We start from the raw sequence: 17,089 nt of genomic DNA on the forward strand, positions 1-17,089 counted from the left end.
ACATGAACAGCATTGAGCAGAAAAATACTGCAGATGAAGAAAATGCTGGAAACAGGCAGCATCTGTAGAGAAACATTGCTGCCTGACCTGCTGAGCATCTGCTTTTGCTTTTTGTATCTTTTTTTGCTTTATTAAAATTGCTATTTTTATTAAATAAAATTGGGTTCAGCTACTGACCAGAAATGTTCAAGATTTGTTTTAAGCAACATTTTAATTTTTAAAAAAGGGAGAACAATGTTAAGATAGAAAAAATTGTATTTTTTTATTAAAATAAATGCTTGAGAAAGGAGCATGTACATTGATGGGGAGCAGCAGTACATACTGATGAGAATAGTTTACATTTACAATGTTTTTGTTCTTCCAAGTTGTTGAATAATCCTCCAGAAGATGCACCACGAAAGCCTGGCGTTTTCCCAAAAACAGTAAAGAGCAAACCTGTTCCTGTGCTCAATTCCAGTGACTGCAATGGTATGTAGCAGTAAGATGTATTGAGTAGCTTGGCCAATAGTGCAAGATTACACAAGTTCTCCATCTTGTGGACCATGAGGTTCTGATAATCTGCATACATTCCATCCCTTCAATGGATAAAGAAATGTTCAATCTCAATCTGCAGATGAGAAAGAGAAAAAGAAAAAGAAAAAAAAGAAATCTCGAAAGTCAGAAAGCTGTAGTCAGTCAGCTGCAGAGGCAATGGAACAGCCCCACAAAGAACATGCCGACGCCCTAGACAAAGGAAAGGGGAGCAGAGTGATGTCTGACTGTTCAGAAACTGATGTGCCAGATCTGTGCAGGACCAGATCATCAAAAGGTGAGATACGGAAAAGAGACAAATCGGCAGAAGAGACCAGTCGGAGGAAGCGGAAGAGAAGCAGTCCTGAAAAACTGGAAGAAGGGTCCTCTTCAAAAGTAAGGAGAATTAGTGACCGAGAAAAAGAAAAGACAGACAGTGAAAAAGATATTAAAGGTATGGGAAATTTCATCCAGAGTACATTTGTTGCATGACAACATACAATTGCTAAAAGTCCAACTTACATGGGCATAGTTTCAATTAGCTAGATGGAAGTCTTGCAGACAAGTTAAATTTTAATGATTTTATTTTAAGATGTTTCAACAGAAGATGAACGTGGTTCTGGAGACAAGAAGGATGAGTCCATGTCAAAAAGCAAGAGAAAACGGAAAAAAAAACACAAAGAAAAGCACAAGGTGGAAGAAGAGGTCATTCCTTTAAGAGTACTATCCAAGTAAGATTTTCCAATTATCTTGCAAGGCTTAAATTTAAGCATTATTCATATGACTACTTACCACACCTGCAAAATGTTTGGGTGTTGCTGGCAAACCGCTGCAGTCCTTTTATGCTGGCAAACCGCTGCAGTCCTTTTATAACTGTTATACTTGCTAGGCCACTTCAGAGGGCAGGCAACCATATTGGTATGGGACTGGCAAGGACAGCAGGTTTCCTTCTTAAAGGACATTCAGGATATAAGTCTCATGGTCATTTTTACCAATTTTCAAATTCAACTGCCATGAATTCCCTTCTCTGGATTGCTAGTAACCAGTACTACATTACTGAAGTAAGCCAAGCAATTAAAGTAGTGCACTTTTTACCAACTCAGACCAAGAAATTAGCAATACTCAAAAAAACAAGTTTGTGATGAAAGTCACTGGAAGAGATTCTTGCTATAGGTTTGTACATTTAAAAACACCAATATGAAGCACTTACTTGGAAGATAAAACAGTAAGTTTTCCATGTTGGTGCTTCAAAACTACCATGATCATTTGGGTCAAAAGTTGGTATTATTGTGCAGTAGAAATCCCAACAAGAGAGCACTTACTTCAATGATAGCAAGTTCTCACATGTTAGAGGCTCCACACCACAATTAATTCCATTGAAAAGAGATGTATGCTGGAAAGGAAAGGATTGCCACCATCTGCAATGGCTGCATTGAAAGTTTCTAAATTAGAGCTTTTACTTGAGCTGGATGGAAATACCCAAAACGTTATTTGGTCTTGAAAAATACCATGCATAAGAATTACATTTTATTGAAACAGTTAAGCAGCTGAGCAGATGCTGCTTTAAGTTGAAGTCTTGCTTCTAGGTGCAAGACAATTGTTGCAGTAGTGTTGAGAAATCCCAACATAAAAGCACTTACTTCAGCAATTGACAACAGTAAGTACATGCATGTTAGGAGCTCTTGCCACAGTCCAATATTTCCAGTCACAAAGTCTTGGTGTAAGGACTCTATCACACTTCCAAAATAAGCTGAAAAATGCCTAGTCTTATGTTACAAGTCATATAAAAGCAATATGTAAATTACAAATACCCACACTTCAATAATGTTTAAAAGAGTACTATTGTGTTTGTCTGTGCAGTAGAAATCCCAACATGAGAGCACTTACTTGAACTGAGTAGGCAAGTACTCACATGTTAGAGGCTCTAAAGCAACAGTTTTTGCTATCTTCCCTTGAACAATGTAATTTACAGCTGTTGAAACCAAAAATATTAAGAGTAGTTAAAATTGTTTGACGGAAGTAAAACAGTTGCACTGTATTAAGAAATCCCAAGTACTTTGCAATCAACAGCAAATATTTGCATTTTGTGAGCTGTCACCAGTTAGTCAAGATTTATTTACATGCGAGAAAGCCTTCAAAGAGTAGTTGCCCCATAAGCCTTGATGGCTGCAATTGTGTAACAGAAATCCCAATATGATAAGCACTTATTTATATAATATGCATAACAAGTGCTCACATATTAGGACCTCTAAAACAGTTTGATTTACTGGATTCAGTGTTTCCAAGAACTCTACAAAGCCTTCCCTGGCACATTGTAAAATTAAGTCCAATATTTAGCATTTACCCAAGTACGTATTGGTTCTAAACCAGTTTAAATTACAGAGGAATCATTTAAATGGAAGTGATAAACAGTAAAAGTACTAGTGTATAGCTATAGGAGCAACCATTACTTTTATTTGTACAATTGGAAGCACTTGTGCTTGCTGTATATAATTCTATTTAACATTCAAGCTTCAGCCTGCAACTATTTCACAAAACTGACACTTGAAAGCTTGTTTCTGAACAGGACCACTGGTTTATGGTGACCAAATTACATGGGATTATAGCAGGTGGTGTCACAACATTCCACTAATTTTATTCTCCACACCAGAGACCTTGGTTATGAAGCATGAATCACTAATTTTACATTATAGGAAAATCCCCTCTTCATGCAGTCCACTCAAATACAGCTGAACATAAAAACCCTTGAACTCAAGTTCCAAATTGCATTAAATGGCAGCAAAGTACAAAGTTGCCATGACTATTTTGAACACAAATATCAAGAGCTGAACCACGCTTCTATTGGGAACCTAAGCTGAAATCAGCTTTCTACTGTTGCTTACTAAATGCTTACAAAAAGGCTTTACTGTTGGTGAGCTTAACAATGGCTTCTAACACGGTTTCTAAATGTGTATACCAAACCTGTAAGCTAGAGATTCCAACATGTGAGTACTTACTAATGCAACTTGACAGCAAGCTTCACTTGTTGGAGTAACTAGCAACAGTGTACTGCTTTTGAAGTAAAACACGTAGACAGAAACAGAAAAAGGCACACAAGGCACAAATATTGCTCCCTATTTTGTCAGGGCCAGTTATCCAAGTTTGACTTGTATCTTTGGGTTTGATGAGGTGGGGAGGGAAGGCAGAAACACAAGCAGGGTTTCTGCTCCTGATCACAGCTCATTACAATGAGAAGGATTAGAAGCTAGGTATATAAATTCAAATTATTATCAATGGCACATATTTTAGATCAGAATCAGTTCTCTGCTTTCCATAATCACCATCTCAACACTTTTAAGCTGCAAAAAGTTGTGGGTAACCTCCATGATGGTACTGGACAGTACATCACCATTGCTGAAGTGCAATACCAGTATAAGAAAACAGCATTGCACAATCGCAGTGGTGGTTCACTGTAGCCGCTATTATCCTTTTCAAAGTACAAAATGTAACAAAAAATGCAATTGAATAAATTGAAAACTAGGGTTCCTCAGAAAAATATACTGGTGTCCCATTCAAGTTAAAAGTCTGCTTTCTTCTTGCTCTCGTGCCCCTAACATGGAAGCACTTCCTTGCAATTTCAGAAACAGTTTCCATGTTAAAAGCATTAGAGTAGACATTTTCTCCCCAGTGCAGCATTTAGTCAAATCTCCCTTCATTTTGTACAACCAACCATTTTTAGCATGTCCCATTCTTTTTACCTAACCATTACAAAAGCTGATTTACAGAAAAATGAAAACCCGTACTGCTTTATAATTAAAAAAAAGTACTTGTTAAAATAAAAGAGCAACTTTCTTGAAGACATTGTGCAACAGTTGGAATACCAGTGTAGTTATTTCTTGCTCATAGCAGTTTGAAAGACTGGCTGTAAGAGGCAGAGAATGAAGTATCCACTACCACTTCAACATAAAAGCACTTACTCAACTTTATCACAGAAAGGCTTCTATGTTGACGTAACAGGAGACACATTTCACATTTAACCAACATTTCATAACTAAAAAGAAATCCTGTAACATTACTAGTAGAAAATCAACTTATGCTAGCAGAAGTTACACAAGTCAAATATCAATTGTTACCAACAGCCAAAGCTTGTATACTTGCACTCAGATCATCCTTGTTTCTATGCTTCTGTCTTTTCCTCTCCTCTTCCAGAGCTAAATGATTCTGTCAGCTTCTCAATCACTGATATTTATATTTCTTTCAGGTAAAGTGATTTTAATGAGGCACCTTTTCTAAAGGGGCTGGACATTTGAATTTCTTTTGTTTAGGTGATGTATCTAAATCTGTTTGCCTCAGTGGGTGGTGCCGGCATGTTAACAAGCTGTAAATGGCAGCATTTGGGGCCATCACCAGAAGGCTGACTGTTAATGCAGTATCTGCTTTTGTTTAATGGTATTAAGATAGTCTGCACAATGATGCATTAACACACAATTTTTTTCTAGACAATGTGGCTCAGTTAGATATTGTTCTGAACATTTGCAGTTTACTAATGAAAGCAGGGATCTGTTTTGAGTTTGAAGATTCACTTGTAAACTAATTTTTTTTAAGTGCAAACCTTAAACATTTCTGAGGAGAAATGGTTTGAACAACTGTTTAAAAAATTATTTTTGGATGAAACCCGTTGTGTGTCATGATATTTTGTGAAATTAAAACCTGATCAAAACTATTACCCTATATAAATTAGAAAATAGATTAAAGTTACAATTTAAGTTCTTGGGTCGGGTCGTAAGCGTTCAAGTTTGTAGCACTGCATCTGGTTTTGCGTTCAATGGTTGTTTAGTTCGGATGCATGATTGAGGGCAAGTGATATCCGTGAACCAGCTCCTTGCATTTACATTGCTTAAACCATGTGGATCTTGGATCTGCCATCGGTACGTGAGAGCTGGATTTATCAGTGTGACTGTGAGGAAACTGGGCATTGCTATCCTGCAATCCAAGCTACAAAAGCACCAAATGTAAGAGCAACCCTTAGATGTCAGAAACTATCCGGGCCATTATAAATTGGTGGTGACCCAGCATTTTCTTTTACTTATTTTTTCCCCATCTCCTCTCAAAGGTCTCGCTGGGGAATGGGTGGCAGGCATCTTCCATTACTTCACCAAGTGGCTATTATTTATGTCAGCTTTGCCAGTTCAGTTAGTGCCAGCAGTCTATTTGACTGCAGAGGCATCACAGCTAGGCTAAATTCTATTCTCCCATGAAGTTCACATTCACATATTCCCAGCAGGGGTGACTGGATTGGGAGTGGGAGATCTCCCTATCCGAAAGGGTGTGGAGGCCAATTGTAGTATCCATTCTCCTGCCTCAACAGAGATCAGTTACCTTAAAGTAGACTAAAATTCGAACCTGGAACATTCCTGTTCTGTGTAGCTCCTTACCGAATAAACTTGCTGAAGCTTCAGAAAAGCTGACCCAACCAAAAAACTATATTTTTAAAAACTACTTTTTTATTTTCAATTTAGTCAAAACGAGTGTTCAGCAGGTGCAGGTAATCTGCATCCAAAACTTGGAATTCAAGTTGTTTCAAGAAATCTAGTTGGAATTAAAGATGTGCAGGGTGAACGTGCTGATGATTATCAAAAACAAGGGCACTCCATAGTACTGATTAAACAAACTGTAATATCCAAAAACAGATCTCTTGTTTTTAAAAGATCAATGTGCCGGTGTAATCTGGTAGAGGCCCATTGGGACACAGAAGTGTAATGGAGGTTGAAATTTATGATCTTTCGCATTGAGTTGCCAGTCTCCATCATGGTGCTCTAAGGAGACAATAAGCAATGACCACATTTTTTTAAACCGAGAGGAAGGCAGTCTGAGAGTCAGCCCAGGTTGCCCTCATGCATCTCCAGAACTGAGGGGGTAGCAAAATAGTCTGATAGTGCAAGTTGTGGAATGGGGTCTTCCTAAGCATATGTTGGGCAACCCTGGGCCATCATGTTCAATGTTTTCTAATAATTTTAAGTTCCAGTTTATATATAATGTACATGCAAGTTTCATCAAAACATTGTATTATTTATCCAGCAAATTTCATGATAATTTCTGATGTTCACCAGTTATACAAGTGGCATGGAGCAAAGGATTATGGATAATGAGGCCTGGCAGTGTTATCAATTTGTTTTTGTATGGATAGATGCTTTCCAAATTCATATGGATTAAATTGACAAATTTGCTAGTATGAGCACAATAGCATTATCGTACCAGTATAAATGAAGAAAGTCAGAGGCTGGGTATTTTGCAGCAAATAGCTCACCTCCTGACTCCCCCAAAGCCTCTCCACTATCTACAAGGCACATTAGGTGTGTGATGGAATATTCTCCACTTGCATGGATGGGTGCAGCTGCAACAAAATTCAAGACACTCAATACCATCCAGGAGAAAGCAGTCTGCTGGATTGGCAACCCATCCACGCTCTCCACTACCAGAGTACCATGGCAGCAGTGTGTCCTATCTACAGGATGCACTGCAGCAAGTCGCCAAGGCTTCTTTGACAGCGCCTCACAAACCTGCGACCTCTGCCAGCGACAAGGGCAACAGGCACATGGGAACACCATCACTTCCAAGTCACATACCATTCTGACTTGGACATATATTGCTGTTCCTTCATTGTCACTGGGTCAAAATCCTGGAAAACTCTACATAATGGCATTGTGGGAGCACCTTTTCACATTGACTGCAGCGGTTCAAGAAGATGGCGCACCACCAACGTTCCCTCTAAGCTGTGCGGCTGCACAGCTCTCTGCCTGTTCCATGGAGCCTGGGACCGACGTTTCCCATGTTAGTTTCGCACATGCACAAAACTGGGCCGCACAGCCCCTTAAAGGGGCCACGCACCCAAAAACATTAGTGGGGGGGACATTGCTCACCACCACCTTCTCATGGGCAATGAATGAAGGCTTTGCCAATGACGCCCATATTGCAAGAATTAATTTTTAAAAATAAAATAAAATGAACAGTTTATTGGCTTGGATCATTTGGTAACACTCTTGCCTCTGGATTAGAAGGTTTTGGGTTCATGCCCCATTCTGGGATTTGAGCTCAGTATCTTGTTTGCATTGTCATTGGTACCATACCCTGATCAGATGTTCAATCAATATTCTGCCTGCCTATTCTGATGCTTCAGGTGGACATTAATGATCACATTGAGCTATTCAAAGAAAGCCGAGAAGTTCTCCTGGTGGCCTGTCCCGTATTCCCCTCTCAACAAATCCCACTGAAGATATTTTTAACTGTCATTATTAATCTAGTTGCTGATTTGTGGAATGTGTGCAAAATGGCTGCTGTGTTTTCCTACATGATGGCAGTTACTGAACTCATAACTTATTAAGTGAAATATCTTGAGTCACCTTTGTGATTTATGGCATATATAAATGCAATGATTTTATGTTCTTGTGAAACTAGATGAAGATTGATTAATTGTCTAGGTATCGCACTTTGAAACATTACAACTGCTCTAATTTGTAATGTTTGGTTTCCCCTAGTTTTGCAAAACTTTATTTCAAAATGAAATCCCACAACTAACTGTGATAGGAAGCCTCCCAATGGGTAAATGTGCTGTGTGGCGTGACACAATAGTACACAGGCTAAGTTCAGGCAAGATAACAGCGACTTACTGCAATTAGCTACAGCAAAGTGACTTCCTGCAATGGGCTACAGCAAAGAAAACTGGCCATGGTTAACAATTGCCAAATATCCAGTTTTAAATGGAACAGCCTGGTTGTTGAATGTTATGTCCAGAAATTTCTCAAATATAAATCAGTCACCAAGCATCTGATTTTTAAAGTGGAAATCAGTTTTTCCACTTTCTTGTGTCCTATGATTGTAGAGGCATTAGTTACTATGGTTTTCAATGAATTTTCCCAAGTAGCAAAGATCAGAACGTGACTCGCATTGCCATCCGCTGCACTGCCCCTTTATCTCTTTATTTATAACTTGGGAAAAGATGTCAACCCTACTAGGGTTCTCTCTGCTTATTGTCTGGATCCGTCTGCTAGTATTGTGCCTGTCAATAGAACCCAGCTGGGCTCTGATACCCGGTAGTCTGGTCCTCACTGATGCTCACTGACTAGGTTTATACATAATAAAACAAAATGGCTACTTGGGGTGGGGCGAGGTGGGGGACGGCAGGTGATAAATTGAAACAACTGTTACCCATGGAACTGTTCATGAGAGAAGGTATAAGGGGACATATTTGAAAGCAAAATTGGTGTGATAATCCATCATTAATACTACAGGTAAAAATATTTTCCTTTTGACTATCCATATAATTGTTTTGTCAGGAAAGAGTGGATGGATTTGAAGCAGGAGTACTTAATACTGCAGAAGTCCAGCATGTCCAGCTTGAAGAAAACTATGCTACAACTCAAACAGCAAAATGATGGAAACATGACGGAGGTGACTGACAAAAGCAAACAGGAGCTTGAAAACAAAGGTTAGTTTCTGTGAATATATCGCATTTTACCAAAACCATTATGACATAGAAGCTGTTTGCAGATTTTTTTTTTAAATGTTTAATGATTATTAGTACATTCTTGAATTTATTTACATTCTGGAACGATATGAGGGCAGTGCATAGTGGCAGGTTGGCTATTTTATGCCTGTGATTCCCTATGTTCTGGGTTCTCCTAATTTGCCCTTAGCACCTGGGGGAAATAACGAGTGGAGGCTAAGCGCTCCTCACGTGGAGAGGAAATCGGAGAATGATTAATGCCAGGATGTTCTTTTGCACTTCAAGTAACAGAATCACACTGATCGTGTGCTTAGCAGAGGCTTTGGGGTAAGGCTGTGGTTGCTTTCTTGAACAGAAATGCTGTAGGACATGGATGGAGAGGCCTAAAGATGGGGGCAAAAAAAGTTTATTAAAATGGGGCTTCCTCCACCGCTCAAAAGTTTATCCAGTGAGTAGCTGAGCCATTCGGTTTGCAGATTTGATTCCCAGTCTGTGCCAAGTTAACTGATCTCTGTCAGAGCATTGTTAGGAACTTTGCAATTGGTCTCAGCCACCAAACTGGGTAAGCGAGAGTTAAACCAGCCATGGATGGTGATGACGACCCATAGTTGAATACCTACTGACGCAATCAAGCCTTATCCATGGATAATGGCAATTTGGGTGAGGAACCGGAGACCTATTGGTGTCCTTGGAATTGTACCCCAAAAATTGAGTTCATTTCATCAGGAGAGGAGGAAAAATTGGCAGGGGATAGGAATGTAACTGGGTAAGGTACATCACTTGTGTGATTTATGATCTAACATTTCAGCAACCTATAGATGTGATTTTTTTTTTTTTACACATCTATTTTGATGTTCCAAATATCTATTTCCAAATGCTTCCATGCTAAGGGAGTGTGTGTTAGTGTGCAACAGCTTCAAATTCATAAATCAATCCCCGGTGCAATTAATGTTGTATTATTTACTCAACTTGGAAAACACATTTGTGCTGAACTGCTAATAGAGATTAGTGTATCTGCTGAGACAAATTAGATTTTTCTCGCAAGTAAAATGCCTCTGTTGTGGAAGCGCGGCTCAATTTTAGTAGTTTGTTTGAGACCTTTTCCCATTTTTATTTTTGCTGTATTTCAAAACTTGCCACCTGAATGCTAAACTAACTGAGTTTTCTCCTAATTGCTGCCTGTTGGTGCATCCCACTGAGCAGGCAAGAGGTGAACCTTCCCACCCATGTGGATTGAGACACTATGGGGAAAATAAGACCCTTTTATACCATAGGCCTAGTCTTGGGTGAGCAGGCTAAGACACCGCTTTCCTGAATTTACACAGCACTCTGGCTGCTGGTCTTAAACCAGTAGCAAAGTACATGTGCGGAGCAGCTGTGACATCGGCCATTGCTCATCTGCAAGGTAATTGCGTTGTGCTATCAACAAACGACTTGTGATGCACAAAATGTCTTGTACAAAAAGTATATTGTATTGTACAGAAGAAACCTCTATCCAGAGAGTGGTTTGAATGTGGAACTTGCTACCACGTGGTGCAGTTGAGGCAAATAACATAGATGCAATTATGGGGAAGCTAGATAACTACATGAGGGAGAAAGGAATAGAAGGATTCCAGTATTGCTAATAATGCTCTGCATTCTGCCAAAAGAACACTCCACGGATGTTGCCTGGCCTGCTGAGTTTTTCCAGCATTTTCTGTTGTTATTTCAGATTTCCAGCATCTGCAGTATTTTGCTATGAGTACAGTGGAACCAATTCCACGATGTAAGTGTGGCTTCCGATTCCCAAGTGACTGCTTTGTAGTAACTGAAATGCCTTGTTCCCATATCTAGCTGTTGGTCTATGTTTGCTTAATTTTCAGCCTAAGTTATCATATTTAGGTGTTTAAATTTAAGCTGTATAGACCAAAATCAGGACCATTTTCAAAATACCCATGGGAAATGAACTAAATTGGTTTTGTTTAAGCAGCAGAGTACATTAACATATATTTAAACTGTGAAAATCTTTACCAAAAGCCTACAGATCTGAACAACTTAATTTTAAACTACAGCAGTTTAACTTGAGTGATGAATAATTCCAGCTAATTTAGAAGTGTGAGGAATGTGAAATAGGTGCCATTATCTCCAGACAGTGAGCGCAGTGTTAACGGGATTGGTGATTGTAATGCAATTTTACAATTGCCTTTACTGATGAAAGAACTGAGTGAACCCACAGAACTTCCTGGAACTTCCTGGATGTTGCCTCAATGTTAAAATATTTTGATATAATTTGCAACCTTGCATTTATACACTCACTAGCACCTTAATCTTTTGGGGGCCTTTTCTAACTAAGGAAATGGCAATACTTGCTTTGTGATGCCCATTTACGCATTCCTTGTTTGAACAGCTTGTGTTTCAGCAGGAGAGGCTATAGCTGGCTGCGAGAGGGGCAGATGGGAAGATGGTAGGGCAGGCAGGAACATTCCAGAAGCATTTGCTCCAGAGATGTTTTTGTGCAGTGTCTGTCCTACTGCTAATACACTGCAGCAAGCAAGATCTGTGGTTCTGAAAATTCAGACCCAAAACTTTAAATTGTCTTCTCTCACCACAGATGTTGATTGACCGGCTGTGTGAATAGAATTCTCTTTTTTTGTTTAGTATCTGCCCTCTGCCCTGGCTCTGTTAAACAGATTGAGCGAGGATCTAGGCATGGGAATGTTCCAGTCCTATCTTGCCCCAGTTGACAGAAAATGCGCGTTGGTGGGAGACCCTGAAATCCCCCTTGGTTACTTCTGCCTCATAACCTGATCCATCTCTCAGAAGTGATCCCTCTACATGGAGGCATAGCCATGTTGTTTGTTAACTGTTGGACTTCCTTGCTTGTTCTTTGCCAAAATAAACCCATAGTGGGAGGTTTTATCATCGGTCAAGGGTGAGGGTCCAAATGCAAGGATATTTCCTGGCACTAATGGGTAGATCGTGTCACTGTATCAGTGTGGCCTCGAGCACCCTGATTTTAATCGTTCAACCATTTGTGGCCGTGCCTTCAGCTGCCTAGGCCCTAAGCTCTAGAATTCCCTCCCTATACCTCTCTGCCTCTCTACCTCTTTCCTCCTTTTAAGACGCTCCTTAAAACCTACCTCTTTGACCAAGCTTTTGGTAATTACCCAACTTTTCCTTATGTGGCTCGGTGTCAAATTTTGTTTTATAACACTCCTGTGAAGCGCCTTGGGACGTTTTACTACATTAAAGGCACTATATAAATACAAGTTGTTATTGTTGCACCAAGGCAGTGTTAGATTGCAGCCTCTGTTTCATTATTTGAAAGGGCTCCTCCTCAGTTTTCAGCTGCTTTTCAACAAATACAATATGCACTTATTTAGTGTCTTTAACATAATAATAAAATGTCCCAAAGTGCTTCACTGAGATGAAAATACAGGAAAAGTTCTGATATCCGGCACTGACGGGACCTAGCTGCTGCCGATCTATCAAAACTTCCGGATAGACCAGCGCTAATGTTGAAGGATAGGAGGTTTTCATCTCCGTATCTGACAACAAACACTCAGCCCGTAACTTGGAAGCATCTCTGAATCTGTTGCTAAGCTACAGAGACGCTTTCCAGAGCCTGACTGTTTTATAAAAAATAAAAAAAAATGCTAGGAGAAGAAAAAAATACTAGAAGAAAAAAAACCTAACCAAAACGGCTGCTGATTTCTGCCATTAGATCGAGGTTTCCGGGCATACAACCTCCGGATAAACCAAAGTTTCCTGTATCCAGACCCAAGTAATGGCGGTAGAAGACTCTGGGTGGTGACTGAAAGCATTATCAAAGAAATAGGCTTTGAGGATTTTGAGACAGGAATTACTTAATACGGCAGAGGGGTTATGGGGAGGCACACCTAAAGGAAATGGGGCTGGGAAGGGGGTACAATGCAAGACAGAAGAGCAGACCATGCATGCAGGAGCAGCGAGATGTATGGAGATGAAATGCAAGTCTACTTCTCCACCCCACTTCAGAGACTTGAGCACATAATTTAGGCTGACACTTCAATGCGGTACTGAAGGGAGTGCTGCATTGTCGGTGATGCCATGTTTCAGATGAGACGTCAAACCGAGGCCCTGTCTGCCACCTCGGGTGGATGTAAAAGATCCCATGCAACTATTTGAAAAATGGCAGGGGAGTTCTGGTGTCTTGGCCAACATTTATCCCTCAACCAACATCACTAAAAACCGATTAACTGGTCCTTTACTTCATTGCTGTGTGTAAATTAGCTGCTGTGTTTTCTAACATTACAACAGTGACTACATTTCAAAAATATATCATTGGCTCTGAAACACTGACGTCACAAAAGGCACTATATAAATTCTTTCTTTAAATGTATGCTCAATCACAAAACGTATCAATACCATAGTTTTGCAACGTGGCAGATGATCAGACATGCAGTGCGTCATTCATCGCACATTTTAGTCAGTGAATGGGTGCGTTTGTGCCACTCTCTCTGATTTTACATGTCACTTGTAATACTTCTCTGATGATGGCTCTGGATGATTTTTGTTGGATGCATTTTTTTTTACCCTAAAAAGTTAAATGAGCTCTCCTGCTAACCTAATGGGTAAAGGCACTGCATCATGTACTACTAAATCATGCAGACTAGAATGTCTTTGGTTCAATTCCTGGTCTGTGTTGTGCTAACTGATCTCCACTGGGGCAGGTGTTGCGGTGCATTTGGCCTCTTGTCACCTTGGGTGAGGGAAGGGACAATTGCTTTTGATCACTCCAGTGAACCCTGTTCCAACCTCTAGTACGATAGCAAAATACTGCATGGTTCTTTAATTCTTTTGTCCGATCGCAGCCCTGCCTTCGATCTAGTTCCTTTTCTCTCCAGTTTTGAAGAAGGGTCAAACCCGAAACGTCAACTCAAATTTCTCTCCACGGATGTTGCCTGACTTGCTGAGTTTTTCCAGCATTTTCTGTTGTTATTCCTGTTCCAACCTATTTGGGTTGCACATCAAGCAAGGGTAGGATTGGGTTCAGCTGTGATATCCTCCATGCTAAATAGCTTCATGACACTGCTTGCTCGTCAGAGAATGGCCACTTGGCCAAAGTACTGACAGTTGTCCAGTGCCTTTCACGTCGTACCTCTACAACAGTCGATGCCTTCAGGAGAAAATTGCAAATTTTTCTTTATTAAGAAAAGAAATCAAGCTTTGCATGTGTGTAATCACTATTATCAACCTGAACTTTTTTGATTCCTTTTGAGTAAGTGTTAAAACATTGAGTTTGATTAACCAACAACCAGCGAGCTAGAGGAAAAAAGGCTTTCCTTCCTCCCACTCCCGGTTCAAAGGAAAATAGCATTGTTTCCATTCCCTATTTGATCTTAAGTGATGTCATCCAGGCAAATGTCCACAATGCTGTGTTTACATGTGTACTCAGTATTGTACTAGGTTTACAATATTAAGTGCTTATTTCATTGAGGATGTTTTTATTTTAAAATTAAGTCGCTTATACATTGTACCTCTGTCACTGCCACATTTTATACTGTTAACTCTCTGCTGCAAAGCTCAGCAGAAATGAAGCAAAATCCCAGTAAAGTGTATAGAACAGAGGCTTTTAATACTTAAATACAGTTGTTTATTTTTTAGTTGAGATGCAATGTTTTCGTCTTGCTTAGTGATCTTGCTGCAAGTCATGTCTGGAACTTGGCAAATATATTAGAAAGCAATGATAGGAAATCCAAAACCTGCTTAGCTGACACAAATTGGAGAAACATTTTTTTTGGTAGATTAAATTAATTTAGATTAGTTTATGTTTTGAGCTCAAATGAAGTTATCTTGATCCAAGCTAAACATGATCACTCTTTCATTTACATTCTTTTATCAAATCTTGATGTGTGTCTGACAATCATGTGCATTGTTGTATTGTACACAATAGGAGGTTATTTGCTTAGGTGCTTATGCTAGCTGGAGTCTGGGTATTGACTCACTCACACTCTCACTCCCTGCATTTTATAGTGACTACTGCCACTTGTGAGGACCTCCTAACATCATCCATCCACATAGCAAAGGCTCCAACCCCTACTCGTCGGTTATCCAACAACTAGCTAGTGATTGTTTCTTTGGGGGAAATAAGTGGAGTTGCGAGAGCTCCAACTTGGATGTTCAGGGTGTCAGCCGTGGCACTATTAACGATTGACTAGCTAGCCTGACCCAGTAATGGAATCTAGAGAAAAAGACTGGGGACTAGGATTCTTCTGACTTGGTTGCTGATAGTCCTACAGACCAAGTCCTAGTGCATAGGGTTGCCCCAGCTGGACAAGTAACTGGGAGCTTCACAGTGCCCTCCTTTGATTAGCTGATTAAACTTCCATCAGCACCTCTGTGCATACTTGGGGATTAAAGCCTCTGTTTTCGGGTAAATGAGATGCCTGTCTGTTATGGGGAATGTGTACGTTCCATATCTGGAAAACAGAAGCCCTATAGTTGGGTGTAGATTTTTCAGTGGTTTCAGTTAGAAGCACTTAAACATGGTGATAGATATCAGTTGGCCAAAATAAATTTAAAAAATGCTTGGAGCCAGTTTTGAATCAATATTGGAGCATGCTTTTTTCCTGAAAACAACTTGGATTATTAAATACACCATTTTGGTAGTGCATTTTAATTTTAATGCATTTTTAGGACGCATTTCTGTTTTGGATGGAAGAAATTAGGTGAATACTCTAGTACAGGTATATTGTTCTCAGTACCTGTACTGTAAGTGACCTAATTTAGCTGTATTCACTGAGAAACAAGCAGGTTATCCAAGTTATTGCATACCTACCCAAAATAGATCCAAAATCACCAACACCTCAATTTAAAGCTTCAGTGATAATATTTATTAAAGATTGAGTTTTTGGAGTGGTCAACAACAACTCATAATGTCTTTAATCATAGTAAAATGTCCCAAGGTGTTTCGCAGAGGCATAATCAGAAAAATCTGACATCAACAGCAGCAACAACTTGTATTTATATAGCACCTTTAACGTAGTTAAACATCCTAAGGTGCTTCACAGGAGTATTATAAAACAAAAATTTGACACCAAGTCACATAGGACTGAAAGCTTGGTCAAAGAGGTAGGTTTTAAGGACTGTCTTAAAGGAGGAAAGCGAGGTAGAGGCAGAGAGGTTTAGGGAGGAAATTCCAGAGCTTATGGCCTAGGCAACAAGGCACGGCCAAAAGACGTCGAGCCAAAGAAGGAGATAATAACAGGGGTGAGCACATACTTGGCAAAAGTGGTGGCTTTTAAGGAGCTTCTTAAAGGTAGTAAGGCAGTAAACTTGGGGAGGAAATTGTAGAATGTGAGGTCTAGGCGACTGAAGTCACCGCTATCGATGGCGGGGCGAAAGAAGGGAGTAACGCACAAAGGCCAGATCTGGCGGAACTGAGTTTGGTAGGGAGGGGCTGTAGGGCTGGATGAGCTTGGAGGCTGCTTTGTTGGAACGAAGAAAGCAAACCTTAAGGAAAAAAACAGGCTAAATCATTCAGCATTCCATATTTTCCTACTGATTCCAAGACTGTACATAGACTGACAGTCGGCATCAACAACAATGTTGACTGCACTATAAGTAGTTTTCTACTGAGCAACCAGAAACGGCTGTGGCAGAGTGCCCATGTAAATTCAGACTCTGGTGATGCCAACTGTCATTACACATGACCATGGGTGGCTATGCTCTCAGCCATTGATGCAATTTTCTGATGCTGGCCTGTATGGACCGTCCCAAATTCTTGACTGGTGCAGGTGGGCTGTGTGTTACAGCCACTCATATTGGCCCAAAATTTGTGATCGGAGGCTTCCCGCGGGCGGATGCCTCCGACCTGTTTTTAAAAAAAAAAATAAAAAAAAAAAAAAAAATCTACGCATTTACCTGGTGGCCCAGGAGATATGGAGGCTTGCGATCCTGGGCCCCTCTGGGTACTCGCGTGGCCCAACCAATAAAAGAAGGGAATCCCCATTCATAATTATGGGAGTTCTGTACATACGGAACTCCCATAAGTATGAATGGGGATCACTTAAATACACAAACACAAATTTAAAAAAAATTAAATTACATATTTCAAATTAATTAAAATGCCATTTA

At 40.0% G+C, this 17,089-nt stretch overlaps 1 protein-coding gene across 6 annotated transcripts in view; it reads left to right on the forward strand.

Moving 5' to 3' along the window:
- The window catches only part of larp7 (La ribonucleoprotein 7, transcriptional regulator), a 56,631-nt gene that overhangs the window by 26,072 nt on the left and 13,470 nt on the right, over positions 1 to 17,089 (forward strand). For all 6 annotated transcript variants that reach the window (XM_085962234.1, XM_085962236.1, XM_085962231.1 and 3 more), the window contains exons 6-9: positions 366 to 468; positions 614 to 964; positions 1,103 to 1,241; positions 8,823 to 8,974. In XM_085962234.1, coding sequence (XP_085818360.1) covers positions 366 to 468; positions 614 to 964; positions 1,103 to 1,241; positions 8,823 to 8,974 — 745 coding nt within the window. The remainder of the gene's footprint in view (positions 1 to 365; positions 469 to 613; positions 965 to 1,102; positions 1,242 to 8,822; positions 8,975 to 17,089) is intronic.

Source organism: Somniosus microcephalus, chromosome 2, assembly GCF_052327205.1.
Source record: "Somniosus microcephalus isolate GS21.2 chromosome 2, FLI_Smic_1.0, whole genome shotgun sequence".
NCBI lineage: Eukaryota > Metazoa > Chordata > Chondrichthyes > Squaliformes > Somniosidae > Somniosus > Somniosus microcephalus.